General features: G+C 46.5%; 1 protein-coding gene across 1 annotated transcript in view; it reads right to left on the bottom strand.

The window, feature by feature from the left end:
* Positions 1–27,271, bottom strand: part of MARCHF10 (membrane associated ring-CH-type finger 10) — a gene marked incomplete at both ends in the record, with an annotated part of 79,532 nt that overhangs the window by 34,254 nt on the left and 18,007 nt on the right. The window contains 2 exons of the mRNA XM_082678798.1: positions 531–674; positions 13,495–13,666. Of these exons, the coding sequence (XP_082534924.1) occupies positions 531–674; positions 13,495–13,666 (316 nt within the window). The remainder of the gene's footprint in view (positions 1–530; positions 675–13,494; positions 13,667–27,271) is intronic.

Genomic DNA, 27,271 nt, shown 5'->3' with positions numbered 1-27,271 from the left:
GCTTTGAAATAAAGCTTATATTCGCTTCGATGTTATTTCTTACACGGTAAGGTCTTGACGCCTTGGATCAGAGGGGAGAAGATCTCCGTGGGAGGTGAGTCGTCTGCCATCCACAGACCCCCCTATCCTTCCCTCCTGGGAAGTGGGCAGGAACTGTGGCCAGGTGAGACATCCCTGGGCTGCAGACTGCCTCTCCACCCCTCACCCCCACCCCATCCCCCAACACCTACCACCCACCACCCAAATACCCTCTCCAGAAGCCTGACGGCAGGCACCCACTCAAAACCATGCACAGTCTCACTTATGGAGTAATGGCAAAGAAAATTAAAACTCCTCCCTGCCCTGCCTTTTCCCAGCAGCCTCCCTTGGAGAAGGAAATTGGATCCAATAGTTTGCTTTTAAGTGTTTCACTGTAAGGTACACACTCTTCACATAAAAACGGAAGTGTCTAAAAACCACACGGAATTCACCAGGTTACAGCACAAGTCAGTCTCTCTGAGGACTGAGGTGCACGAGCTGCAGGTCCTTACCTACTCCCCTGAGGGCTGGCGCCTTCCCGGGCAGCTGCAGTTTCTCTCTGCTTCTGTCCCCAGACGCTCTCGGGCTCTGCATTTCTGGGCTGACTATTAGGTTTGGCCTCCTCTTGCTTGATAAAATCTGCGATGCCTGGGCTGCTGAAAGATGCAAAATCTTTTCAATAATTTTTACAGGAAAACATCTTCTGTAGAAAGAATGCTCAAAGGGTGGGGAAGGCTTTTAAGGAAATAGACCCAGGAGGTCAGGGAAGAGCTGGATTTGAAATCTGGTTCTATGACCTTCTAGCCATGGGGGCTTGGACAAATCACTTCTGGAAGCCTCAGTTTTCCCACCTGTGACATGGGAATAATAGTACCTACTTCACAAGGCTTTTATCACCATTAATGAGCACCCCTGACACCTGCAATGTGGAGTCTGTAGGGGGTGTTTCCTTTGACTAAGAAGTTTCTAGCTTCCAGTTCTTAGATGTTGGGATGGGCCTGTTGGTAAAACCATCAAGAGCCTTTTACATTTGGGACACACCACAAGCCCTGCTCCCCACGTGTTCATCCAAGTTTGAATCACAACCTATTTTACACCTGCATATTCATATCCTCAGGTTGTTTTTTAGCAGCTAATCTGGCTTTCCAGAAAGGTTCCAAGCACCTGGGGACCAGATACCCTTTCTCTTGCCTGTGTGCTACCCACCACTGGACTGGGATGATACACTCACAGGAAGATGGTAGCTGGAGTGCTAACTTGGATTGAGTTCCCAATATTTTTTTTTAAGATTCACATTTTGAATTAGGTTGCTAATTAGTACGAATAATCTCAAGTTTCTTCCTCACACGTATTAAGTGTCAGTGCCCGCGAGTTTAGGGAAAGAGTTTTGTTATTTTCCATGCAGCTCTACAAGTTCTCGAGTTCACAGGCAGTTAAATTGTGAATATCTCGATTAAATGCTTCCAAGAGAATTTGCTTGGCTCATCCCCTTTTGGACAGTTCAGAAATTTCAGAAATAGCCGTAGCCAGCAGGCCACGGGGGTAAAGCTGGGAAGGGTCCCTGAGTCCTGTGCGAGAGAACAGCCTTTCTTGGCACGTGAAGACAACTGAATTTATGTTCCGTGGTGTAAGCTGTGGTTGGGTGAATAGTTTTCATCCAGATTCAGGGAAGGAATGAAAGCTCTCCTTGGCAGTCCGTGAAACCTCATTTAAAACAGTGATTAGGTACTACCTACTTTCCCTGACAGGCCCTGGTAGGGGAAGGCAGTGGGTTCTGTGCTCTAAGACAGAGAGGATCGTGTTCCACAGGGAACTTACTAAAAGGGGGAGCTACCGGTGGTGTGGGTTCCAGCTTAGGGCACGTCGGTGGAGCCCAGAGAGGTTGTGGGCATGACCAGAAAGGAGAGAAGAGAATCCTCCAGGAAATGAGATGGTGTAGGATGGTGGTTACACAGGATCTCACTGACCAAGCGTGGGGAGAGAGGAGGAGGGACCAAGGCTTTACACTAAGGGACCGGCCATGGAGGAAAGCGGGGAGGCACTTAGCCCCAGGAGCTGTGCTCCTCTGGTCCACAGGCTTCTCCCCATCCCCTGAGGCCTCGTTCCTGTCCAGCGCTCAGAAGTCAGCGACTGCCTCCTGCCTAAGCCCCTGGCTGACCGGGGAGAAAGCAGCGGAGGTTATTACTTACTGAGGAGGAAACAGAGGGAGGATCAGGGAAGGGCCAGGCTCAGGGCACAGGCCAAGTCCAGTGTGTGTTCAGGACCTGGCTCAAAGGTCCTTGTCACAAGGATTTTACTCTGATTCCCAGCAGAATATTCAAGTTTCCTTCACAGCCCAGGCAGCAGAACTTCACCCTGCCTGCAGCCCCCTACTCCCCCTGCTCCACACCTGCACACCCTCGGGGGGAGTGAACGCCCTCCCAGAGGGCCTTTCTTCTTCAGCCTGCGCTAACATGTGCCAGCCAGCAAGTCCCTGGAGGTCTGTTTCCAGTTTTAGGAGTCTGCTTTGGCCAGACGTTCAGGGTCCTTAGGGCCTTTAGCATTTAAATATTCCAAAATTGCCTCAGGTGTGTGTCTTTTCTCTCCAACTAGACTGTAAGCTCCTTAAGGGTGAGGACCCTGTCTTAGCCAGCCTGTGTGTTGCCTCAAATTCTACTGCAGGGCAAATCATAATCGCCTAGCAGGCCTTGAGAAGATGTATTCAGCTGAAACTATGGGGAAATTCCAGAAGTAGAACCATTTGTTTTTTCTTGTGCTGAACACCAAGGATGACTTAAGATAAAAGGTTAGTCTGTTTTCTTGTTCAAAAAAAGTACCTTCTTCAAAGGGTCAGATCTCTTAAATGATTTCCAAAATGATTTCCATAATCCTGTCTCCTCTAATTGAGTTCTCAGCAAACTAAAGTAATAAAGCTGAAACACGAGAGGCTGTTTGACCAGGTCTGGCAGTGAAGAAAACACTGCTGGTACTGTAAGCAGAATCCTCTGACTTTGGGCAATTTGAATCTCAGTATCTGCAGCTGTAAAGTGGGAATATTCCTATCTTGTAGAGTTATTGTGAAGATTAGCAATAATGTATGTAAATGCTCTAACTCAGTGTTTGGTGCTTATTAGCTGCTAAAAATGGTAACTGCTGCTTCCACCACAAATAGTGATACTACTACTAATAATAATTGGGAATCTGAAGTCACTCCCCTGAGAGAACTGAATTTGACCAGAAATTTATTATTATGCAGGCTTTATAGGTTGAGAATAACTTATTCAGCAGCCTTTATTTCTGTTATTCTTTTTTTTTTTTTTTTTTTTGCGGTACGCGGGCCTCTCACTGTTGTGGCCCCTCCCGTTGCGGAGCACAGGCTCCGGATACACAGGCTCAGCAGCCATGGCTCACGGGCCCAGCCGCTCCGCGGCATGTGGGATCTTCCCGGACTGGGGCACGAACCCGTGTCCCCTGCATCAGCAGGCAGACTCTCAACCACTGCGCTACCAGGGAAGCCCCTGTGTTATTCTTGCTCTCTTCCTTAATCCTGTTATAAAATCCAAGAGGCAAACAGTAACTTGTTTTTTTATTATAATTTGTTCAACAAATACCCGTGCACCTTTGCTATGCAATGATCCAGGGGTTCACAGAGATGAGTAACACATTTTGGCCTAAAGATTATAATCTAACTTGGCTGCACCACTGACTTCTTCCCTGTGATACGCTTTAGGTTCAGTGGAAAGCAAACTCCTGGGAATTATTCCTTCTTCTCCATCTGCAACTGAAGTTACAAATGAGGTGACCTAAGCTGCCTAGTTTGTATGTCCATGAATTCCAGTCCTAATCACCTTGCCCGCATCCAAAGTGAACCAAACCTGAGACCTCTGGGGCCTTTCTAAGATGGTCCTCACCGTGGCATGTTACATATATTAATCTGCAGGAAGGCCAAGTTATATTTACACTGAAAGGTGAAATGTAACTTCCTCTCCAGGTAGGAGGACAGACGCTTTGCCTTACAGAGAACGGAGGGGGTTGTGTTCAGGAGTTTCATTGCCAGCCAACCTAACATCCTGAAGTTTGTAGGTGAATTTGGGGAAGACGTGGCTTGCTTTGGGCACCGTGAAGCCCACACCTTCTAGCAGCTGGGCAAAGGGGTACCTCCAGTAGCAAAAAAACCAAACAGCTGTTTACATAGAAGGTGTCTGCCTCCGTTCTCTCTCTTTTTTTTAATAAGTTTATTTATTTATTTATTTATTTATTTTTGTCTGCGTTGGGTCTTCGTTGCTGCGCGCGGGCTTTCTCTAGTTGCGGCGAGTGGGGGCTACCCTTCGTTGTGGTGTGCGGGCTTCTCATTGCAGTGGCTTCTCTTGTTGTGGAGCACGGGCTCTAGGCGCGTGGGCTTCAGTAGTTGTAGCATGCGGGCTCAGTAGTTGTGTCTCCTGGCCTCTAGAGCACAGGCTCAGTAGTTGTGGTGCACGGGCTTAGTTGCTCTGCGGCATGTGGGATCTTCCCGGACCAGGGCTCGAACCCGTGTCCCCTGCATTGGCAGGCGGATTCTTTTTTTTTCTAACATCTTTATTGGAGTATAATTGCTTTACAATGGTGTGTTACTTTTTGCCTTGTAACAAAGTGAATCAGCTGTATGTATACATATATTCCCATATCTCCTCCCTCTTGCGTCTCCCTCCCACCCCTCCAGGTGGTCACAAAGCACCGAGCTGATCTCCCTGTGCTGTGCGGCTGCTTCCCACTAGCTATCTGTTTTACATTTGGTAGTGTATATATGTCCATGCCACTCTCACTTCGTCCCAGCTTACCCTTCCCCCTCCCCACGTGGCAGGCAGATTCTTAACCACTGCACCAGCAGGGTAGTCCTGCCTCAGTTCTCTTGACAGTGCTGGGACACTAATTGTTGACTGAATAGTTCTTAATTTGACCAGGAAAGGGAGAAAAAGGTAGAAACCTTATATTTATACAAGACTCTGATGGCTGAGAACCGAGTCCATTTAACGGTCCACGTTAATTCCACGCACCTGATAATTGTTCCGCCCCTCACATCACCTGCCGTACCCAGACACGGTTCTGGATAGACCAAGTTTGAAAAGCAAGGTGAAGAGAAAGACAATTCCTGAACATTTACCCTCCCCCACACCATCTTCACTTCGATGCCCGGTGCCCAGGAGGTGCCAAGGCTCTGCCTGAGATGCCTTTTGAAAAGATTTATTGCTCCTTTCAGATCGTGGGAAGAATTACAGCTTAATCGCAGGAGCTGCCGTTGCCTTGGTGTAATAGGCAGCTTTCGGTACAGTTACAAATAACAGGCCCTGTCTGTCTGCCAGTCTGCGTGTGCTGGAAATGAGTGTTGTCTCGCATCCCCAGAGGAGCTCTTAATTAAAGCTTCATTATGCACCATAAATATGGTTTATTTTGGGCCCCAGGAGGTGGGATTTTTGATTTGGGGAGGTGTAGGGCCTAATAAGGAGTCAGGAAAGAAACTGTAAGCAGCGACTGAGCCCTTGAATTTGTCTCTCCTCCGTGTGGTCCTGAACCAACAATCAGATCCAGCGTGGGCTGCCCCCAGAGGCCTGTCCCTGGTGCCACCCTCTCAGGGCCGGCTCGGCGGGCATAGTCACACCCCCAAGGCTACGAGTAGACCCGGAGGAGCCTGATCCGTTTCTGGTGGTTAACGATCGAAACTGCGCCAGACGCGGGAGTGAAGAAATCAGAGTCTCGAGAGAGGATGGGCTTTTATTGGTCGCTCACTCCTTTAAGTGCTGGAAGAAGGCCGAGTGAGGTGGGAGCAGTTGTCTTGGTCTTCCTGCTTCCCCGCACGTTACACCTCCTGCCGCCGGTCACGGCGCTGCCCTCCGGAAGCTTAACGTCCCCCTGTCCCCACTCCCTGACTCCACTGTGCTGTGTCCTTCACCGAGGGCGACTTACCACACGAGGTAAATTCTACTGGGCCTTCGGGAGTCCGGCAGGCACAGCACAGGGGTCTCTGCCGGGCTGGGGCAGGAGATGGGGAAGTAGCACAGGGCTGCCGGTGACTCGGGTGCGGGGCCCGGAGAGGAGGGAAAGGAGACCGGAGGGAGAGGCGGGGAAGTGTCCCGGTCCCCCGGGGAGGCAGGCGGCAGTAGGGGCAGCTGGAGGCTGCAGAAGTTGGTATTGGGCTGCAGGACGGGGGAGAAAGCAAAGACGGAGCAGTAGGGGGAATATTCAACACAGAACAGGGGGCGCTGCCTGCCGTCACCTGCACGAAAGAAAAAGAGCAGTCAGGAGGCAGCCCTCAGGGTGGGAAAGGACATTTGGAAAAGGCTGTGAATGAATCTAAACTCAAAACTCGTTCTTCGGGGGCTGGGGGGTGGTGTGTCTAGGTGGCCTGGGGGCAGCCGGCCTGGCTCCTGCCCAGGAGGTGCCTGGCTTGGAGCTCAGAGTCACTGAAGAGCTAACCAGGGCAATGGCATCACCATCACACCCTTCTCCAGCCGATGGTCTCCGGCGTCCCTGACAGATGCAGGAAAGTTCTTTCCCACTAAGTTCCCATGTGGAAGCTCGTGGGCCTTTCTCCCCTCCCACAGCCAGTCTAATTAGCTGTTCTGGCGGCAACATATGGTGGCCCGCTGGGTCTCACTTCGGTAACGCTCTCTCCCCCGATTTTCCAGATGCCCCGGGTTGGGAGGTTGTGGTCATGCCCTAATCTGGCCTTTCTGCTGCAGAGGGGAAGCTCGGGGAAAGAGAAAGAAGCAGAGAGATCCTGGTGGGCTCACGGCAAGGGAGAGAGAGCAAGCGGGGAGAAGCAGGTGGACGGGGGAGGTGTCCAAGTGAAGTTAATGATTTGTTCGCTAACCTCACACTCCATCTGCCATCCTTGCTGGACGCAGAATATGGGCACGTGATGCAGTCACGATCCAGAGAGACCCCTCAAGCATGACAGATCTCTCAGCTCTGCCACTAGCCAAGCCGGGTCACCTTGGATCAACGGCTTACCTCCTCAAAACCTGTTTTCTCTAGCCCTGCTCCTGCCGGGGTGGCCCTGAGACCAGCAGCGTGGCTGTCACCTGGCGGCTTCTTAGAAGTGCAGCCTTGCTACCCACTCAAACCTACCGAATCAGAACCTGCAGTTGATTGAGGTCCCCAGGTATTTCTCAAGAACTTCTGAAGTTTGAGAAGCAAGGCTATGAGGTCCAAACCTCTGGGATGAGAATCAGCTGTAGAGCTTGTGGAAAACCAGCTCTGCAGGCCCCTTCCTTGGAGAGTCTGATGCTCTGGGTCAGGACGGGACCCAGGTGTGTGTGTTTTATTAAGGACCTCCCTGGCGATTCTTATCAGAGAACCTGGGGAAATGCTGCGGCTGAACTCAGTTCCTATGCTAAGATGCCATCCGGTTGAAAACCATGACCTATAACGGAGGGCTCTCGGTCCTTATTTACTTGAATCCGCTGTAGCTGACACTCTAACCCACTCATTTCCAAAGGCCTCCCTTGGCTCCTGGCATGGCTCCTACTTCTCGGACCATTTCTCTGTCGTTGTCTTCTCCCTTCCCTCCTCAGGTGTTTGTATTTCCCGAGGTTCCTTCATCTCTCGTTACCCTGTCCGCTCTCGCAGGGAAGACGTTCCTGTAGTTTCAGCCACCTCTTACTCACTCTAGGCCCTTGGCTTCCTTCCGGTGGCCAAGAGTTCTCTGCTGAGCAGCAGACCTGCATACCCAGGTGCTTCCTGGCATCTCCTCCTAGCCCATCCTGGCTGTTCATTCACGGACAACAGCCACAGGATGGGCCCCACCTACTTCTTGCTTTGTCAGCCTTGCAAAGGCAACTGCCGTTGGCTTAGTTTTCTGGGCCAGACCCCCAAGATCTCTCTGATTCCTCCTTTTTCCTTCTCCCCATCCCCAGTGCTCACCAAGTTGTGCCAGGCTTAACGTCCTTAAACATCCCTCCAGCCCGGGCCCTCTCCCTCTGCTTTTGCTTCAGGTCAAGCCCTTCTCATTTCTCTCCAGGTCCACAGCAGCTTGCAGCTTGTCTCTCGGCTTCTGTCTGCCCTCACCCTCCCAGCCAGCCCCCTTTCATGAACACAGTCAGCATTTTTTTTTTTGCGGTACGCGAGCCTCTCACTGTTGTGGCCTCTCCCGTTGTGGAGCACAGGCTCCGGACGCGCAGGCTCAGCAGCCATGGCTCACGGGCCCAGCCGCTCCACAGCATGTGGGATCTTCCCAGACCGGGGCACGAACCCGCGTCCCCTGCATCGGCAGGCGGACTCTCAACCACTGAGCCACCAGGGAAGCCCAGCACAGTCAGCTTTTAACGATGCCGATCTGATGCTCCATCGCCTCCAGCATGACGTCAGGGCCCTCGGTGGCCTGGTCCTTGCCTACACGTAGGGCATCAACTTTACACTTCCTAACTTGTAGCCTGACCCTACACAAGCGCTTCTCAAACTCAGATGTGCACACAGATCTCCCAGGGGCCCTGTTAACTGCAGGTTCTGAGTCAGTAAGCCTGGGCTGGGATTCATGCATTTTTAACAAGCTCTCCCGTGATGCCTCTGCCCCTAGTCTGGGGATACGTTGAGGCCCTAGACTCTTGTAGTTCCTCCATGTCTGTCTGTCTGTCATCTCTTCCCCCTCTTCCTTGCTCTCTCCTCCATGCTTTCGCCCCCTCGGTACCTCCTGCCGGGCGCACCTTTCTCGCCTCCCTCCCCGGACCCTGGCTCAATCCGCTCCTTCAGGATTTTCTCCCCGCCGGCCCCTCCCCACACATCCTTAGAACTGGCCTTGGCTGGGGCGTGTTGGTGTCCTGCCCTCCCACTAGGCAGTGAGCCCCTGGAGGGCGGTTCTGTGTGTGGGGCAGTTGAATGTACCTATGCTAACATCCCATAGGTACTGGGGGTACAAATGGATGAGTTTATTGGTAATCAAAGAGGTAAATTTTTTAATAATCAAGTTACGACCTCTCACATCTCAAACTAAAATTTCTTTGGTTGAGCTATTCTCTTATAAAGGTGCTAACCTGGGAGCAGTCTATGGTGTTGGAAGCAGGCTTCATACATAGAGGGAGGCTTCGAGATTAACCTTTACCTGAAGCCCAGTCTATACCCAGGATTTCAGTCCTCCTGTCTACCTGGTGGGGTTGGTAACGACTCCATTTTACTGACGAGGAAACAGAGTTTGGAGAAGTCGCCAGTTTACGTTTATAGGGCTAGTAGGTGGTAGACCAGGAATCTGAGCCAGAGCTTCAGATGCCCCAGGCCCCTCTGTCTTAGGAGCGTTACCGTAAATGGACTGAGAATTATGGTTCTCTCTATAAATGTGGGAGCATTTGCTTATTGTTGGTTGTTCTCTAACTTGGGCAGACAGCTTGGAAAGTTGTTGGATGCCAGTGGACTTGCCTGGAAACCCATCAACCTTGGCCTTTCAGAGGACATCTTCAACAGAATTTATTTGCCAGGTAAGTTATGAAGATTGGGATTCGCCCTCAAATTTCCCTTCCAGGCTGCTCTTCAAATGAATAGTTCCCGGTCCAAAAGAGACCACAGCTGCCTTAGACGTGTACATTTTAAAATCGGAGTTTACTGCAGTTTCTTACTTTTACAGTCTCCACCATAAGCCACGATTAATCTGACTAGGTTTTGCTATTCCTACAAATTCGAATCTGGTAATGACGAACACTGAACTCAATAAGGAGTGAGGAGAATTTCAGAACATTTGGCTTTGTTTTAAAGGGCAAGATTTTGGAAGCAGGCTCACCAGACTCCATCCAGATCCATTTTTCTGGCACATAACTAGTAGGACTCTGCCCGGGCTCCAGGTGAGAGGAAAGGGCAGGAGAGGGTACTTACTTCCTGTGAGCCTGGCACGGGGATCAAGAGTGACTTAGGACTCCAGGTGCCAGACCCCCACAGCACAATGGCCTTTGGATGCCTCTGCGTGTCCTGGAAAGGAAAGGTGGCTCCTTTCCAAGGCAGGATGGGGCTGGTAGGGGTTTTGGGAACAGGCAGGAGTCCAGGAGCTGATGGCCACCATAGCTCCCTGCACTCACGGGGCCTGCTGTCAGCTCTGCTTCCCCCTGATTCATTCATGGGAGGATGCAGATCCTGTGTACAGACTGGGCTTTCGGTAAAGGTTAATCCCCAAGCCTCCCGCTGCTTGAAAGAAGAATATGTAACTCGGCCAGGCTTATTTCTCACCCTGTGTCAGTGTTCACCTTGATCATGAAATAGGATTTCTGAATCAATTGCACATCAGACCCAGCTGGGTCTGGACTCACTGCCTGAGTTTTCCATGTCTTTTTGGAGGGGAAGCAAACCTCTCACTTGGTGAATGCTTTCTGATGGTTCATCTTTTTCCATTTGGTGTTTTGCTTTGGAAATTCAGGGCACAGTAGAAGTGTCTGTACCTGCGTTTGTGTTAGGAGTTTAGAAATATAACCCTGATTTTTGGGAAAGGAAAAAAGATTGGGGTGGGAGGTGGGGAGGAGGTAACGTGAAGACAAAGAAAACAAAGTTTTCTGGTCCATTCTCCCTACTGAATACAGCTGCCTTGTACCCGATACCTTAAGGCTGTCATGTATGAGCTATGGTGTCGGGGGCCGTTCTAATGGCTGAGCATATGTTTATCATTGAATCCTCACAGCCATCCCAGCAGGTAGGATCTGTGCTGACGCCCAGGCTCTGCCATTTTACAGATGAAGACACTGAGGCACAGGGAAGTTACTTGCTCCAAGTAACAGCAGATGAGAAACGGGGCTCAGATGCTAATCCAAGCATTTTAAAGACGCTAAAGCACTTGCCCAAAACTGCACGGAGGGAGATAACAAGGAGAATCACAAGCCAACTCATTTAGAAATAGTTCCGTGGAATGTATGAATTAATTTAAAATGCGTGAATTTCTTCTAACAGAGTGCGAAGTACAATGAAAATCTCAGTTATACATCTATTAGTAGAGGGCACTGATGGTTCCTCTGTTGTATTGATAAGTAGCTGTGTTAGGCGTTCCAGATAATCATTCACATAGAGGGATTATAATGGATTACCATTACATAGATCTGCATGTAGGTCAAGCCACATTCCCCAGCTGCATTGTTTTATTCAGGAAAAGTCTGGCGTAACTCAGTATGGAAGGTTAGCCTATTAGGCAGATGTTGCAAAGGGATGTCACTGTCTTAATGCTTCAGTTTTGCACAGAACTCAGGTCTGACATGGGAAGAAGTTTTGGTGACTTACTGCCAACTTTGGGTGACCCCCCCCCCCAAAATGCTTTAGAAAAATATTTCCCTACAGAGGTGAAGGAAAGCAGGAACCTATGAGTTTACCCAGTGAATCGGATCAACGTGTCCAGATAATTCAGGTCCCCAAGCCTCTTTTTCTATAATAGCAGCATGTTTATCTGAATTTTCTGAGTTGTCACCACCGCTGGACTCAACTTTGCCTGAATGGACTCAGCTTAAATTCTTGCCATGTCCCTGGTCTGTCATTTCACTGTGCTGATGAAGAAACTCTGAGGGTGAGACTATACATGTAAAACGAATGGATCCTAACACACCAAGGCTTTGCTTTTAGCTCACATGATCAACCCAATTTGCTATAGAACTGAGTCGGCTTCTGTAGTAACTGACATCAACCAGCAGGGCTGTTACGCTTGCTGGACGGCCAGGCCACAGTCCAGCTCATGGCTGCATGGGGCTTGGACACGGTCTAGAGCTATAATATGGTGATAAAGCTGGTGTTTTAAAATTTATTTATTTTATTATTATCATTATTTTTAAGCTGGTGGTTTTTCAAGGCTGTTTACTACAAGTAACATCTCTTACGTGGTGAAATAGATATCTTTCTGCCAACTTGGCTCTCTTGCCTAAACCTTGGTGCTTTCTAGCCTAGTGATTCTTCGAATTTGAGGTTTTATAGAAAGTGAAGTGAATTAATTCTCCCTTTCTGTCAGTGTTGTAAGTTCCGTGTGGAGTCCGCTCAGTCGGAAGAACATCTATATTAATCAGATAAGCTAAGATGGGGTGGGCCTAAGCTGTCCATTAGAATGATTTATCTCTACAGAGGACAAAGCACATCATGCAAACAGCTACCTGGTTTTAGCAAGAAGCCTAAAAATTATATCGAGTGACTGGTGTTGCCTTACTTAAATTTATTTTTTTCTATTTAAGACATCCTCAATTTGATACATGACAACATGGATTTTGAAATATTTGGGGAATGATCTTATCTGCCCTATTTCATTCCTTTTTTTTTTTTTTTTTTGTGGTACGCGGGCCTCTCACTGTTGTGGCCTCTCCCGTTGCAGAGCACAGGCTCCGGACGCGCAGGCTCAGCGGCCATGGCTCACGGGCCCAGCCGCTCCGCGGCATGTGGGATCTTCCCGGACCGGGGCACGAACCTGCGTCCCCTGCATCGGCAGGCGGACTCTCAACCACTGCGCCACCAGGGAAGCCCCTGCCCTATTTCATTCTTAAACAGCTGAATTAAAGACCTAATTCCTACTAAAAGGCTTCAAAATGAGAAGTTGTTAACTACGATGATACTTTCCCCTGGTTAAGGAAAAAGAGTTGGGGCTTTGTCTGAACGGACATCATTTCGGAAGTCAATTTTTCTTTAAACTTCATTAAAGCTATAAAATGTGGGTGGTTAATCTAAGTGAGAGCTGCCATTGTCTAAAAATGCATTAAGACTTAACCAGACGGGTGGTTGCACGACAGGAGCTATTTAGGATTAGAAAGTCATTGTGATTTGGATTTAAGCGAATTGCATGCTGTTTACGAATTCTGCGGCAGTTAATCTAGATGGCTTCCATTCCACCGCAAGCAGGAGGCAGACCTTTCTGCCTCGTTATCCCAACTTCCACGTCAGTTCCCAGAGGAATCAAGTTTGTCCTACAGATGTTGGCTTTAATGGGGATGAGCCTGAGGGACTCTAAACTTTCAGTTGCATTTATCCCCTTTCTGGATACTATTAAGTTTCTCCTGCCTTAAGCAGAGGACCGGTCTTTGCTTCAAAGGCAGCTAAGAGTGAATTATTTACCAAATAGCACCAAGGGGAAGATTTACCAAGCCCCCTTTTTTTTCCCAGAGAGGACAACCCCAGAACTGGAGGACTTTCTCAGCAGTAAATTATGCCATTCAGATGCTTTTGAAAGCTTCCCTTCATGCTCTGGACTGAGTCATAAAATTTGATACCTGGGGCCAAATGCCTTTACCCCTCCCAGAAGGGTGAAGAAGATGAAAAGGCAGCCATTCTGGGCCAGGGCCACAGAAAGCCGATGACTGGGCAGAAAATGTGGGCAGTGGAGACAGTTACTCTGCATAATTCACACCTCCTTGACCTGAGGGTCTACTCCGAAATGGATTTTATCATTTGCATAAGATCATCAGACCCTGCAAAACCTGAATTGGCCGCTTGGAAAACACTAGGTGTAATCGGGACCACGAATTGATTGCTGTCCTTATCTCTGATGCCGGGATTTTAGAGCTTGTGAATTTCAATAAACCCGCCACTCACCTGGAGAGGGTTTGCTGGGGCCCGCGTTCTCTGATTTCTTTGGAGTCGTGGTACTTTTATGTTTGTGCTTGACTGATGTTTGGTCAATTGCTGGAAGTCTGGAATCACTCTTACGCGCAGAACTCTTGGCAGGTAATCCTGGTTCGGCTAGAGCATGCTTCTCACCAGAACTCTGCCAAAAATGAAAGGTGTCTGAGTATCTGTGGTCAATAGGCCATCTTGGCTGGGCAGAGGAAGAAGAGACAAGCCAAATGCAGCAACCCCTCCACAGAGACACTGGAGCATCCTGCGAGCTCAGTGTGCCCTTTCACCAGGTTTCATCAGATTTTCATGGACTGGGCGTATCAGTTTAGAAATAATAGCAAAGTTAATGAGTCTATTTTGTAGAACATTATGAAAAGAATGAATTCCTGACCCTTAAGTAATTGGATGACCAACAAACAGCTCACGTGAAGAGCTACGTATGAAAACAGGAGAAACCATCGTGCATTTAAACTTCTCGCTATTTGCTATTTGAGCTACTTTGGGGGGAGGGGGAGGAAAAATGTTCCTTATGTTAATCATATACTTGACAAGGAAAAGGAAATTTAGATAAGTGTGTTGGGATTGAATCAATGAGACCTCAGTTTAATACTCTGAATTATTGGGTGCAACATAAGACAGATTAATCTTTTTTTTTTTTTTTTTTTGCGGTACGCGGGCCTCTCACCGCTGTGGCCTCTCCCGTTGCGGAGCACAGGCTCCGGACGCGCAGGCTCAGCAGCCATGGCTCACGGGCCCAGACGCTCCGCGGCACGTGGGGTTTTCCCGGAGCGGGGCACGAACCTGCGTCCCCTGCATCGGCAGGCGGACTCTCTACCACTGCGCCACCAGGGAAGCCCAGATTAATCTTTTTAAAAGGCCCCTACTTGTCAGTCTTCTATAAAGAAGTCGGTATAAATCTATGCACGGACAAATCCTGACTCATGCGGTGTCAGAATATCTCAACACAGCCTTGCAGACACAATAAAAATTATTCAGGCGTTCAATAGCTTTACACTTTGCCACACTTACACCCACCAAAGAAATGAATGAAAACAAACATGAACAATTAGGAGAAACTTGGTCCTGAAGGGCGATTTAAGTCCTGCCTTAAGGTCTTAGATCCTGGTGTTAATATGATTTGCTAGGCGATGCACCCAACAAACAAAACCACAGGGTTCCCCCCCACCCCAGGGGCAGGGTCACTAAATACTCCTGCACTGCACAGTGGTCTATATTGGCAAGTCCTCTGAAAGTGTAGTCCTCTGCAGACACAGAGTGCTAAATTAACGTCCTCCACGCCTCCCCAGCGGTGCCAATTTGTATTGATTTTGCTTCCCGTTCTCTCTGACAGTTGTGGCATTTTCATTTTAAGCCTCCTGACTCAGGAAAATACTCTGAATAGCTTTGAATTATTGGGGTAACGTAAGACAAACTACACTCTCAAAAAAGTCCCCTACCTGTCAGTCTTTCTACAAGGATGTCGGTACAAATCCATAGGTGGACAGATCACTATTCTCCAGGATTAGAAATCATGTTTGGTCACTTAGAGCCTGGTGACAGCCTTCAAACAAATAATTATTGTTTCTCCCTGCATTTCAGAAAACAGACCACCCTCAGATAAAGGGACGGGAAAAAGGAAAGGACATAATGAGTTGGTTGTTCTCCCTTTTCCCTTTTGGTTCTGGAATTTAACAGAAATCCTTGAAAATGATTCTGAAATGTCAAAGATGAAACATGAGGTCATTTCTGAACATGAGATAGGCTTTCCATTCTCAGAAAAGGAAATGTGGGCAAATTTTAATTCTGGTGCCTAAGATGGTCATAAGGCAAGAAGAACAGCAGTGAACATGTGACGGAATTTCTTCCACAAACTGCTCAACACGAACAACTTACATTAGCAAATGGAGAAGCCTACTCACACATCTGTTTTTCAGCCAGTGGAAAGGCAGGAAAGATGCTCTGAGCTAAGACTACCAATATCCATGGTTACAGCATCAGGAGCAGTAATAGTGTCCACTCCTGGTGGGTCCGTCCCCTTCACCCTCAGCCAGGACTAGAATTCTTTGCTTACCCCAGGCAGTGGTGAATCGGGAGGAGTTGGTGAAGAGACTTTTTATTGGGTGGGGTGTTAAGCCATGTTTATCCTTCCTTCACCCATTCATTGTACCTCCAGCATTAATAGCACCAAAGGTGGAAGAAAACTTGGCCAATTAAACCATGCCAATTACATATGGTATCATGCACCTGCCTTCCAAGTATATCCTTCTCTGGTTCCTGGTTCCATCAACCTTACTTCCAGTTGCAAATCTTATCTATCTATCTATCTATCTATCTATCTATCTATCTATCTATATTTTTGGCTGCGTTGGGTCTTCGTTGCTGCGTGTGGGCTTTTCTCTAGTTGCAGAGAGCGGGGGCTACTCTTCATGGCGGTGCACAGGCTTCTCATTGCAGTGGCTTCTCCTGTTGCGGAGCACAGGCTCTAGGTGCATGGTCTCAGCAGTTGTGGCTCGCGGGCTCTAGAATGCAGGCTCAGTAGTTGTGGCTCACAGGCTTCGTTGCTCCGTGGCATGTAGGATCTTCCCAGACCAGGGCTCGAACCCATTTCCCCTGCATTGGCAGGCAGATTCTTAACCACTGAGCCACCAGGGAAGTCCCTGGGAATCACCCTTGAGTCCAGAAATTACAGCTGGAAGTGGATGTTTTGTCGGTTGGAAACTAAAGCCACAATGGTGAGAACTATAATACGTATGAATGTGCTACTGGGTCTTTTCGTGCTTGCTTTGAGTAATCTTAAGCCAATCACTTCAACTCTTTGTATCTTCATTCGTGTCCTGTCATGTATTCAGCCATTCTCATGTGTCCTCTCTCATGAAAGCCCATTATATTATCCAAGGAGGATGCTCCTTGGGTGAAAGAAGTTGAAGTAACTCATTCTGGCACTAAAATGTAGTACTTAAGACTCTGGAGCCCAGCTTCCTGGGAGTGAATCCTGGCTCTTTCACGTAGTGACCGTGTGACATAGGATTAGTTTTAGTTCATCTCTTTGCCGCTCAGATTTTCTCATCTGTGAACAATAGTGCCTTCTTTTTGGTGGTTCTGTGAGGATGAAAGGAGTTAAGATATGTTTATAGCACCAAGAGTAGTGGTGCCAGGCACTGAGAAAGTACCATGTAAGTGTTGGCTTTTGCAATTGGCCGTTCATGTTCAGCCATTTAAAAAAGTAACCAGCTAACCGCTGAAAATTAACTACCTGCTGTTGAAACCAAAACCATAAACCCCACTGAAAAATTCAAATGCGTTGTCACCTGCTTCAAAGAGCAATGGACGGCGAGGTGGGGCACTTCTGTGGTACAAGTTCTCTTTCAGACAGTAAAGTTCTAATGGCAAACATTTAACAACATTTAAAGATTAGCAGACAATAAAAATTAAATTATGTTGATTTTAAGCTGATTTTAAAACTGTCTCCTCCTCTCGCAATTTTGAAGAGTAGTTACAATTTTCTTCCCCCATATGTTCCTAAGTTGAAATGTCACATGGAGGTGGAGGCAAGAGCATATTGCTCTTCCTTTAGGGGAAGAAAACTAGCGCTGTGTTTCAAAATCAAAGCCTGAAACATTAAAAAAAAAAAAAAAAACTAAACTAAAAAACCCAGATTACATAATACATGTGTAGACTTTTTTTTAAAATTAATTTATTTAATTTATTTATTTTTGGCTACATTGGGTCTTCGTTCCTGTGCATGGGCTTTTCTCTAGTTGCAGCGAGCAGGGGCTACTCTTTGTTGCGGTGCACAGGCTTCTCATTGCGGTGGCTTCTCTTGCTGCAGAGCATGGGCTCTAGGCACGTGGGCTCAGTAGTTGTGGCTCGCAGGCTCTAGAGCGCAGGCTCAGTAGTTGTGGCGTACGGGCTTAGTTGCTCCACAGCATGTGGGATCTTCCCAGACCAGGGCTCGAACCCATGTCCCCTGCATTGGCAGGCGGATTCTTAACCACTGCGCCACCAGGGAAGCCCCATGTGTAGACTTTAAGTTCTCTCTTGGTAATCTGATGAGCGTCCTAATAAAGCCACATTGACTGAAAGAAGTTATTGTCAAAATTAATATTTTTCTGGAGTATTATGGGTTTTGCAGTCAACATTTTCCAAAGATCCCCAACTTGCTCTTTTGGCATCATCCATAATAAAGTAGAGATATGACCTTGCTAGAAACTCTCAAAAGTTCAGAGCAAGACTCACGCTAGGAAAAGAAGGGACTTACATTAGGGAATTGGGCACTGAAGTAGCGACTTCGAAACATGATAATGGTTCTAGTTAGACCTCCTGGATGATGGAGACCCAAGGATTGCCAAGTGGGATGCGTTTCTTCAGGGATGTTAGAGTGACTAGATTTTTTTTTTTTTTTTGCAACACAGCTTTCATTAGTATTTAATGCAGTTCTTTCTAATATTTCTGTCTTTGAGTGTATATATAATTAAAACAACATCACCATGGTTATGATATTGGAACTTCTTGGAACTATTTTAGATGTAGGACACCTCATGGTTCTGGATATGTGGGAGAAAAACTTTTATTGTTCTTATCCTGGGATGGCTTCTGCCTTGTTTTTCCAGTTGATTTCTGCTCTCCATGTCACTCAGAACCTGGAGGGCTGGTCAAGTCCTGTGCTGGATAATGAGTGGCAGGGCACGTTGTGGGGAGTATGAACTGGGATTCTCGACCACAATCCTCAATCTTGACTCCTCCTACCCAGTCTCTAGCACTGGTCACCCACTGCAATATTAAAACTGAAAGTAAAATCTCTTCTCTCCTGGATGTTGTACATTGCTCTGGTTTCAGGACTTAATGAAGCCCAGGTTCTTGATGTCTCATCACAGAAAGAATTCAGTGAGAGACAAAGTGGTAAGAAGTGGATTTGTTTAGAGAGAGAAACACTCCACAGACAGAGTGTGGGCCATCTCAGAAGGTGAGAAAAGGCCTAGATTTTTAAACTGGGTCCTAACAATGTTGAGTCTGAAATGGCAAGGTGACAGTGAGCACAGATGATCAGAAAGGCATGGAGACAGAAGAAGTAGTCAGGGACAGAAAAGACCAAGTCATTTTCCAGCTCTTGCCTGATGGCTCATTTCCAAGATCTACAGAGCTGGTTCTCAACTGGTATGCCGCCTCCCTCCCTCCCACAAGGTGTGCTGATGAATTCTGATGGACGTGTACAAAACGCATTGTAGCCACGTGTCATGTGATGGAAGGCTGAGCTGAGTGGATCTTATGACATAGTGTAAAGATCAGGACACGACTTGCTCTGAATAGGAAAACAGACAAAGAGTAGTGTCAGGCTGGTGCCAGAGAAAGACAGTGTGTTTATTACCTTTGAGATAAAACGTTCTCCCGAGATCACGAAAGAGAACGATCAAGGCTGTGAACCTCAACACGCAAAGGTCACAACATGGGAAGGGTGACCAAGGAACTGTGGGTGCAAATGAGTATCTTCAGAGTGCTGTCCCCAAAGTCCACATTCATATCATGCCTCAAACACAAAAAATGGCCTTTGGGAATTAAGGGCAGCTTGTATAAATAGCATTCTGGACAGGATGGGGACGTTTATGGATTCAAGAAATATAAAGTTAGCATGTCCTACACAGAATGCTGATGTATCCCAAAGCTGGCTAAACATTCTCTCTTCTAGAAGAAACTAAGGGCAGCAAAGTCCTTCCCATGTTCAGGACAATTATTTTTATTTTTATTATTATTTTTTTGTGGTGCGCGGGCCTCTCACTGCTGTGGCCTCTCCCGTTGCGGAGCACAGGCTCCGGACGCGCAGGCTCAGCGGCCATGGCTCACGGGCCCAGCCGCTCCGCGGCATGTGGGATCCTCCCGGACCGGGGCACGAACCCACGTCCCCTGCATCGGCAGGCGGACTCTCAACCACTGCGCCACCAGGGAAGCCCCTCTCCTTCATTCTTTATTTGAATTCATATTCTCCTTTTAGTTGAGAGGAACACTTGAAGAACATGAAAGACTTAGTCATTAAATGGAGGTCATCCATGAAAATACTTCCTACTCAGAATAATAGGTCATAAAACATGGGAATTAATTGAATAGCATCATATGCATCTACTGTGTCTTCAACCCCATATAAAGACAAGATACTTGCAATGGGAGAGACACAATTTATACCATACTAGCAAAATGCAAAACAAAGTTTAATTAAGTGATAAATTGGGTGGCACCAATTCTAAACCTCAAAGAAACTCACAGCAAAAAAGTGAGATGTCAAGGGAGGCTTCATGAAGGGGATGGTGTTTTCTAGGAACTCAAGGAGCAGTAGGGACCAGCTTCGGCTGGAGGCAGCATGGGAGCCAAGGTACGGATGGAGTGACGCCCACGGCGTGATTCTCAGGCAGCAAGGCGTATGGCCAGAGCAGAGGGTGTGAGAAGGAGAGGTGAGAGACAAAGTTGGCTGGCAAGCTGGGGTCAGATTGTGGGGGGCTCTGAGAGTCAAGCAAAGAATTGAGAGTTAATGTGATGGAGAATAGGGTCCAACTGAAGGTTTCTGAGAAGAAAAATGCTTAATGTGGTACTTAAGATTAGCTTGTATGTTTCTTTCAGAGGAAGAAAACAAAGCATCTTTTTGTAGTTTCAATGGCTTATTTTTGTAAAGTGTAAGTCTTTTCTTTATTGCCAAAAAAAAAAATCCATGTTCATAATGGAAAACTAAAGACAAAGAGAGAAATTTTAAAGTATTCAAAACTCCATTAACCTTGAAATAAAAACTGCAAATAGCTTGGTCTGTGTTCTTTCAGACACCGCCCCCCCCCTTTTTTAAACATCTTTATTGGAGTATAATTGCTTTACAGTGTTGTGTTAGTTTCTGCTGTATAACAAATGAGCGTGATGGAGACTACTAGCTTTCCACTGAAATCCCTTCTCAAGTGATAAGAGCTACAGCTGGATGTGGCTGCCCACCTTGAACTGAATGACTCAGTTTCCACTGCAACTAGGTGTGGCCTCAGGAGGAAAGTCTCACCAGTGGAGTGGGAGCACAGGTGACATGTACAGCCTGCTTCAGAGATAATCTCTGGCCCTGCTTCTCGGCTGGAGAGGCAACAACTTTGAAAGTCATGTGTTGAAGACAAGAGAACCATCATTGGCCTGAATCCCTGTAAGTCCTAGTGGAGGAGAGCTGCCTGCTGATCACCTGGGCCATCACAGGTGCAAGAAATAAATTCTTTCTTGATTGAATCATCATATTTTTGGTCCCTTTGTTATAGCAGCTGACATTACTCTTGCACATATATTTAGGCATCTGTATAAATATTGTTTTTTAACAAAAATAGAATTGAGCCATACATACGTTGTCACTTAACAATACATTGCGTCAATAGATACCTTTCTATAATTTTGTCAACCTTATTTTGAAAATTTTCAAATCAATGGAGAAGTTGAAAGAATAGTACAAATAACATCCATTACCCTTTACTTGCCAATTTGCTTTCTCTCCCTCTCCCCCATCCCTCCCTCTCTCTAGACTTCATAATAATTTACCCCTAAATACTTCAATATGCATCTCCTATCGAAACGGACATTCTCCTACAAAGCCACAATACCATTATCTTACCCAAGAGAATTTAATAGTTCCATAACATTATTTATTATGTAGAGCATATTCAAACCAAACTGTCCCAAAAATGTCTTTTTAGCTGTGTATTTTGATCTATGATCCAATCAAGATACACCCATTGCACGCAGTTATTATGTCTCTTTCGTTCTCGGCCCTTTTTGTCTTTTCATGATTTTTACTCTTTGGAAGAGTCCCAGCCTCATAGAACGTCGACCGTTCTGAATTTGATGGCTTTCTCATAATAAAATTCAGGTTAATCATTTTGGGTTAGAATATTCCATAGGTGGTGTGGTATCCCTCTTCATAATATCACCTCAGTGCCTAACAATGCTGTTTGGTCTCTAGGGTAAGGTGGTGACTGCCGGATTTTTCCACTATAAAAGTACATTTTTCCCTTTTGTAATTAGTCAGAAATCTGGGACGATTCTTTGACACTAAATACCCTATTCATGATACATTTTACCCAGTGATTTAGCATCTTTTGATGTGCTTTGCCTGAATTGATAATTACATCAAGGTAGCAAAAGGATGATATTTCTATTTCTATCCTTTCTTCTACAATTATTAGCTGGCATTCTTCTCTAAAGAAGAACTTTCCTCCCTTCTTATTTGTTTGTTTGCCTCTTTGTTTGTTATCGTCATCATTGTGGTTTCAAGGACACATTTTATTCAATCATCTCATCACATTTTTTGAGGCTCAAATCGTCCCCAAATTGGTGAATGGGAGTTCATTCAAGTTTGCTCTGACTTGAGTCTCCAAGCACGTCTACGCTTTATGGCACAATGAAATTTCATAGCCTCACCTTGTACTTTACCTGGCTCAGACCTAGAATCAGCTATTTTCCCAATAAGCTCTGGTTCCTTTTAGTTTAGAAAGCTATTTAGAAATCAGTATCTTCATGCTATGTGTGTTCATTGCTCCTAGAGGGACATTGTTCCTAAGTCCTTTCAATGGAATTAATTAGAAATATGTATTTAACACTAATACATATTTAGTGGAAGGGGTTTTCCCTTCCTTTCTTTTGTCTTATATTTGCATCTTTTTATTTAAATCTTTAAAATCTTTATTTTTAAAGATTTTAAATCTTTATTTAAAATTTTTATTCCTTAATTATATTTAAAATCTTTATTCCTTAATTATATTAATATATGTATTTAATTTAAAATCTTTATTCCTTAATTATATTAATATATGTATTCATTTGTTTTACTCTGTAATGAACATGAAATAAGTTCAGAATCACAGTACAAATATACTCTAAGAATAAACCCATTAAGTAAACTTTAGTCTTTCTTGGCAATTCTCGTTGTCTTTACAATATATTCCTATTGTATGGCTCTGTCATACTTACTTTTGTTGGTCATTTAGGTTGCTTCCAACTTTTTCTATGATAAATAATGCTATGATGAATATTCTTATATATTTATGCACATCATCAATTATTTCTTTAAGTTCCCAAAGTGGGAATTTATATTAGTAGATTAACAGCATCACAAAGATTTACAATATTTTGTTCCCAAATTGTCCTCCAGAAACACTGTACCAATTTACATTTCCAGAGGTACATGAGAATGCCAATTTCTACATAACTTTTCCAACTACATATTATCTTTTTAAAAGCGACTTTGTCATTTTGGGAAAAGACTATAATTTTAATCTGTGACTTGTATGTAATTTTAATTTAATTATTATTATTTTTTGGTCACGCCATGTGGCATGCAGGATAGTTCCCCAACCAGTGATCGAACCCGTGCCCGCTGCAGTGTAAGCGTAGAATCTTAACCACTGGACCACCAGGGAAGTCCCCTAATTTAATTATTAAGTAGGTTCATTTATTTAGCTCATCTATTTAGAATCTATATTCCACCAATTTCTAAAAAGTGACTTAAAAGTTGAACTGAAAACAGTGTAAAGAAATAGAAAAAGAAAAGGCAAAACTAATTTATGGTGAAAATACTCGGAACAGTGGTTGCCTCTGAGAGGGACAGAGACAGGAATTGACTGGAAAGGGTCATGGGGTGATGGAAACTCAAAACATGGTTACATGCATTTATCAAAACTCGTTTAAAAAAGTGAATTTTGATACATTTTTAAAAAGGAACTGGGCTTCCCTGGTGGCGCAGTGGTTGAGAGTCCGCCTGCCGATGCAGGGGACACGAGTTCGTGCCCTGGTCCGGGAAGATCCCACATGCCGCGGAGCGGCTGGGCCCGTGAGCCATGGCCGCTGAGCCTGAGCATCCGGAGCCTGTGCTCCGCAACGGGAGAGGCCACAACAGTGAGAGGCCCGCATACCGCAAAAAAAAAAAAAAAAAAGGAACTGCATGGACAACCATCAGAAGATAAGGCAGAGGTTTTTTGTGCCAGGGGCTTGGGCGCAGTTGGGGAAAACCCCCCTGAGGAAGTGACCTGAGCTGAGATCTGAGACCTGGTGGGAAGGCAGGCCGAGTGCTTCAAGAAAAGGGAACAGCATGTGCAAAACCTCCTAGCAGGAGGTGGCCTGGCACGAAAGAGGACCCCAAGCCAGTGTGGTTGAAGCATAGAGCAGTAAGGAAGGCTAGATCCCAAAGGGCCTTGTTGGCTACATGATGGGTGTTGGTCCCCATTCTGAAAGCCACCCCATTCTGAAGAACACCATGGAAGGGGTTTAAGCGGCCAACAGAGTGATCTGGGTTCCACTTGTCAAATCACGTGTGGTAGAGAAAGCGGGATTTGGGGGCAGGAGCAGGAGTTGCGAAGACCTGTGAGGGGGCCTTTGCAGTAACTTAACTAGGTGATAGCAGAGACGAACACACAGATGGATTAAAATGATAAGTAAAATGGATGGGACTTGGTGATGAATAAGACGGTAAGGAGGAAAGTGTCAGATTCTGATGATACTGCGCAAAAGGAAGAGCAGGGACTTCCCTGGTGGTCCAGTGGTTAAGACTCCACGCTTCCACTGCAGGGGGCGCGGGTTTGATCCCCGGTCAGGGAACTAAGATCCTGCATACCATGCGGCTCGGACCGGAAAAAAAAAAAAAAAAAAAAAGGAAGAACGAAGGGCCAGGCTGGGAACTTTAGCACTGGGCCTATTGAGTCTGAGACATCCAAGTAGAAATTATTTAGAAAACAATGGGATATTTAGATCTGGAGATCAAAAGCGAGGTTTGGGTTAGAAATGCGGATTTGGGAGTCATAGGCAGGTAACATCTTGGGCAGGTAACCTGAGGAGAATAGAGCAGGGTTTCTTGGGGGTGGGACATGAATATGCATGGGAAAAAAAATTGCATCTTTATTTCCACTAACCTCTTATTGAAATCTAAGCATATCTTTCATTTACTAATACAGGTGACAAACCACAGTAGTATTAGCCGTACCTGTGATGTGTCACCAATCGAAATCACAGGTATTGTCACATTTCATTAAATACGTTGCAGATGTCTCAAAGTACCCTTTACACCCATCACTTGTTATTTCATGTGTTAAAAAAGAAGCACAGGGCTTCCCTGGTGGCGCAGTGGTTGAGAGTCCGCCTGCCGATGCAGGGGACATGGGTTCGTGCCCCGGTCCGGGAAGATCCCACATGCCGCGGAGCGGCTGGGCCCGTGAGCCATGGCCGCTGAGCCTGCGCGTCCGGAGCCTGTGCTCCACAATGGGAGAGGCCACAACAGTGAGAGGCCCGCGTACAGCAAAAAAAAAAAAAAAAAGAAGCACATCTATTCCTGAGTCACAGATTTCTAAAAATATCTTGATGATTATTTCAAGGATTGCGGTTTCCTTTGAAATCCTGTGCATCTTATTTTATGCGTTTGAAAATATTATTGTGAGAAGAGGATCCAGAGAGGTCATCCGTATTGCCTAAGAGGCCTGTGATACAAAACCAGGATAAACCCCCAGGTGTAGAGTGAGAAGAGAAGCGAGCCTGGAGGAATCCCAGGACTCAGCGCCGAGAAGGAGGAGAAGCCAGGAGAACGTGGCTTCGCAGAAGCGCGGGGGACGCAGCATTTTGAGGACAGTGGAGTGGCCAGGCGAGCTAAAGCTGCTGAGAGGTGCAGCGCAGTGAGGACTGCAAGAGACGCCCTGCATCGCAGACGTGGAAGGCATCTGACGAAGAGCCGTTTCTGTGGAATGACGTGTGTGGCAGCCAGATTGCAGTGGTTGCGTTGTGAGTAGGAGGTGGGGAAACTGAGTCAGTCAGCGTAAATGATTCTTTTGAGAGCTTTGTGAGGGAGAAGCAGTAAGTGCAGGGGATGGGGGCTCAGGGAAGGTCTCTTTTGTTGTTCTCTTAAGATTTTTGGTAGGAAACCTTGGATCGTGATTAAATACTGATGGGAAGGGAAGGCTCTGGTACAGAGTTGGAGACGCAGGAACGGAAGGGACAATGGATGGAATGAGGGTCCTGAGCAGAGATGGAAGGGTTGCTAACTGGGTGGGAATGAGGGGAGGGGGGTGCAGAGGGAAAGGGGTGGATGGGCTGGGCAGCAGAGAGCTGAGGGAGCTTCCACGTGAGGACCACTGTGGATTCGGGTGGAAGGGAGGAGGGATTGGGGAAAGGGAAGAAGGCTTGAAGTGGAAGGGACAGTTGACCAGGGAAACTGGGCAGCATCGAAGAGTTGCAGGAGGTTAGTGGCCGTGACCTTCCAGGGGCACCATTTTTCAAGGTTGGGTGATTTTTTTCCGGCAGTCACCAGTGGTATGGGTGCAGACCCAGAGACCGTGGATGGGCAGGATTTGGCCAGAGAGGTGTGTCAACAAAACAAAGGGCAAGGGAAGTGTTAAGAGGATCAAGCACAGAACATAGGCTGCTTGGGAAGGGAAAGGTTGGTACAGAGGGGACAATGAAAGGACAAAGGGAGAGGAACCAAGGGACCAGAGGTTATTCATTACTATATCCCCATACCACCCAACACAGTGTCTTGGACACCAGTGCTTTATAATTCCTTAACAAATAAAGCAATTGTTGTTGTCAACAAAAGAAGGTTTTAGGGTGAAATGCTGTATTTATAGGTTATGTTTAATGCGAGTATGCCCCTGAATAATCATGTCTTGCAACTGACTGAAAAAATTTTAAATTTTGATATCTGAATTTTAATAGGTTTTTAACAAGTTTCTTGGTTTTAAAAAGCAATTAGAACCATTTTTTTTAAGTAGGGGATTTTAATAAGATGTTGTAAGCTGAAATATACAGCACTACATAAAATGCAAAAAAAGCCACTTTATCATAATCTTCACTCATGCAATTTCTGAGCTGCTGAGTCTAATTAACACGGGGAACTCTTGGGGTCAGAGGTCAACATTGCTCGGCACCGGCGATTTCACTGAGCTGGGATGACAATTGGTGTTTGTCTCGCTGGGCCGAGTGGCAGAATCACCCCGTGGAAGGATTGACTCTAGGCTGTCCTGCTTATCTGTTCAAAAGGCAGGACGACATTCTGGAAGCAGCTGCAATTTAAACTGACAGTTGCCCCATTTTCCTGCCATGCCCTATTTTAAAATTACCTAGTGGAACTCAGGCAAAGCACAGAAACGGAGGAGAAAGGAAGCACTGCCGGCTTTGCCCAGACCAATTATCACTCGTTTGTGCCATTTACTGCTGTGAAAGGCTTCTAGGACCCTGGTTTGCCCAGGGGCCTGCACCCCAGGTCTTCCAGTTACTCTATAATATGATCACAAAGGAAACCTTCAGTTCAGTCTGGTGAGTTACCTGGTGGGACATTTAAGCACACCAAGATGACCTCTTATAAAGTGCAAGTGAGTCCTGGGTCAACTTTGGGCTGTTCTGAGTTTCCTCTGTCCACGGAGAGCTGCTTCTGTCTCTGTGTTCTTGCCCACCTGTGACAAAAGGAACTTACCCAGAGCTTTAAGGAAGCCACCTGTCGCTTTGCGGAGTGGTAGGCCAGGAAAAGAACGTTCTCTTTAGCCAGTCACCCTGGTTGCCACCGATGAGGAGGTGGTTTCCAAATGGTTGATTGCGGTTTCAGCCTTCAGACCCAAACTGGCCATTGCACGTTGGCGGTCTCAGCAAACCACTCTCTTCTTGATGATTTCAAGCCAGGCCAGCGTCTGCCCACCACTCGTGGTAACGGTACCCCTTTCTTCTCTCGCTCGAGGCAGGGTCCTGCTCTGGCGGTTGTGGTTACACTGCTATGATTTCA

The sequence above is a fragment of the Grampus griseus genome (genome assembly GCF_964374135.1).
Source record: "Grampus griseus genome assembly, chromosome: 20".
Lineage (NCBI taxonomy): Eukaryota > Metazoa > Chordata > Mammalia > Artiodactyla > Delphinidae > Grampus > Grampus griseus.
This window is presented reverse-complemented; position numbering and strand designations above follow the sequence as displayed.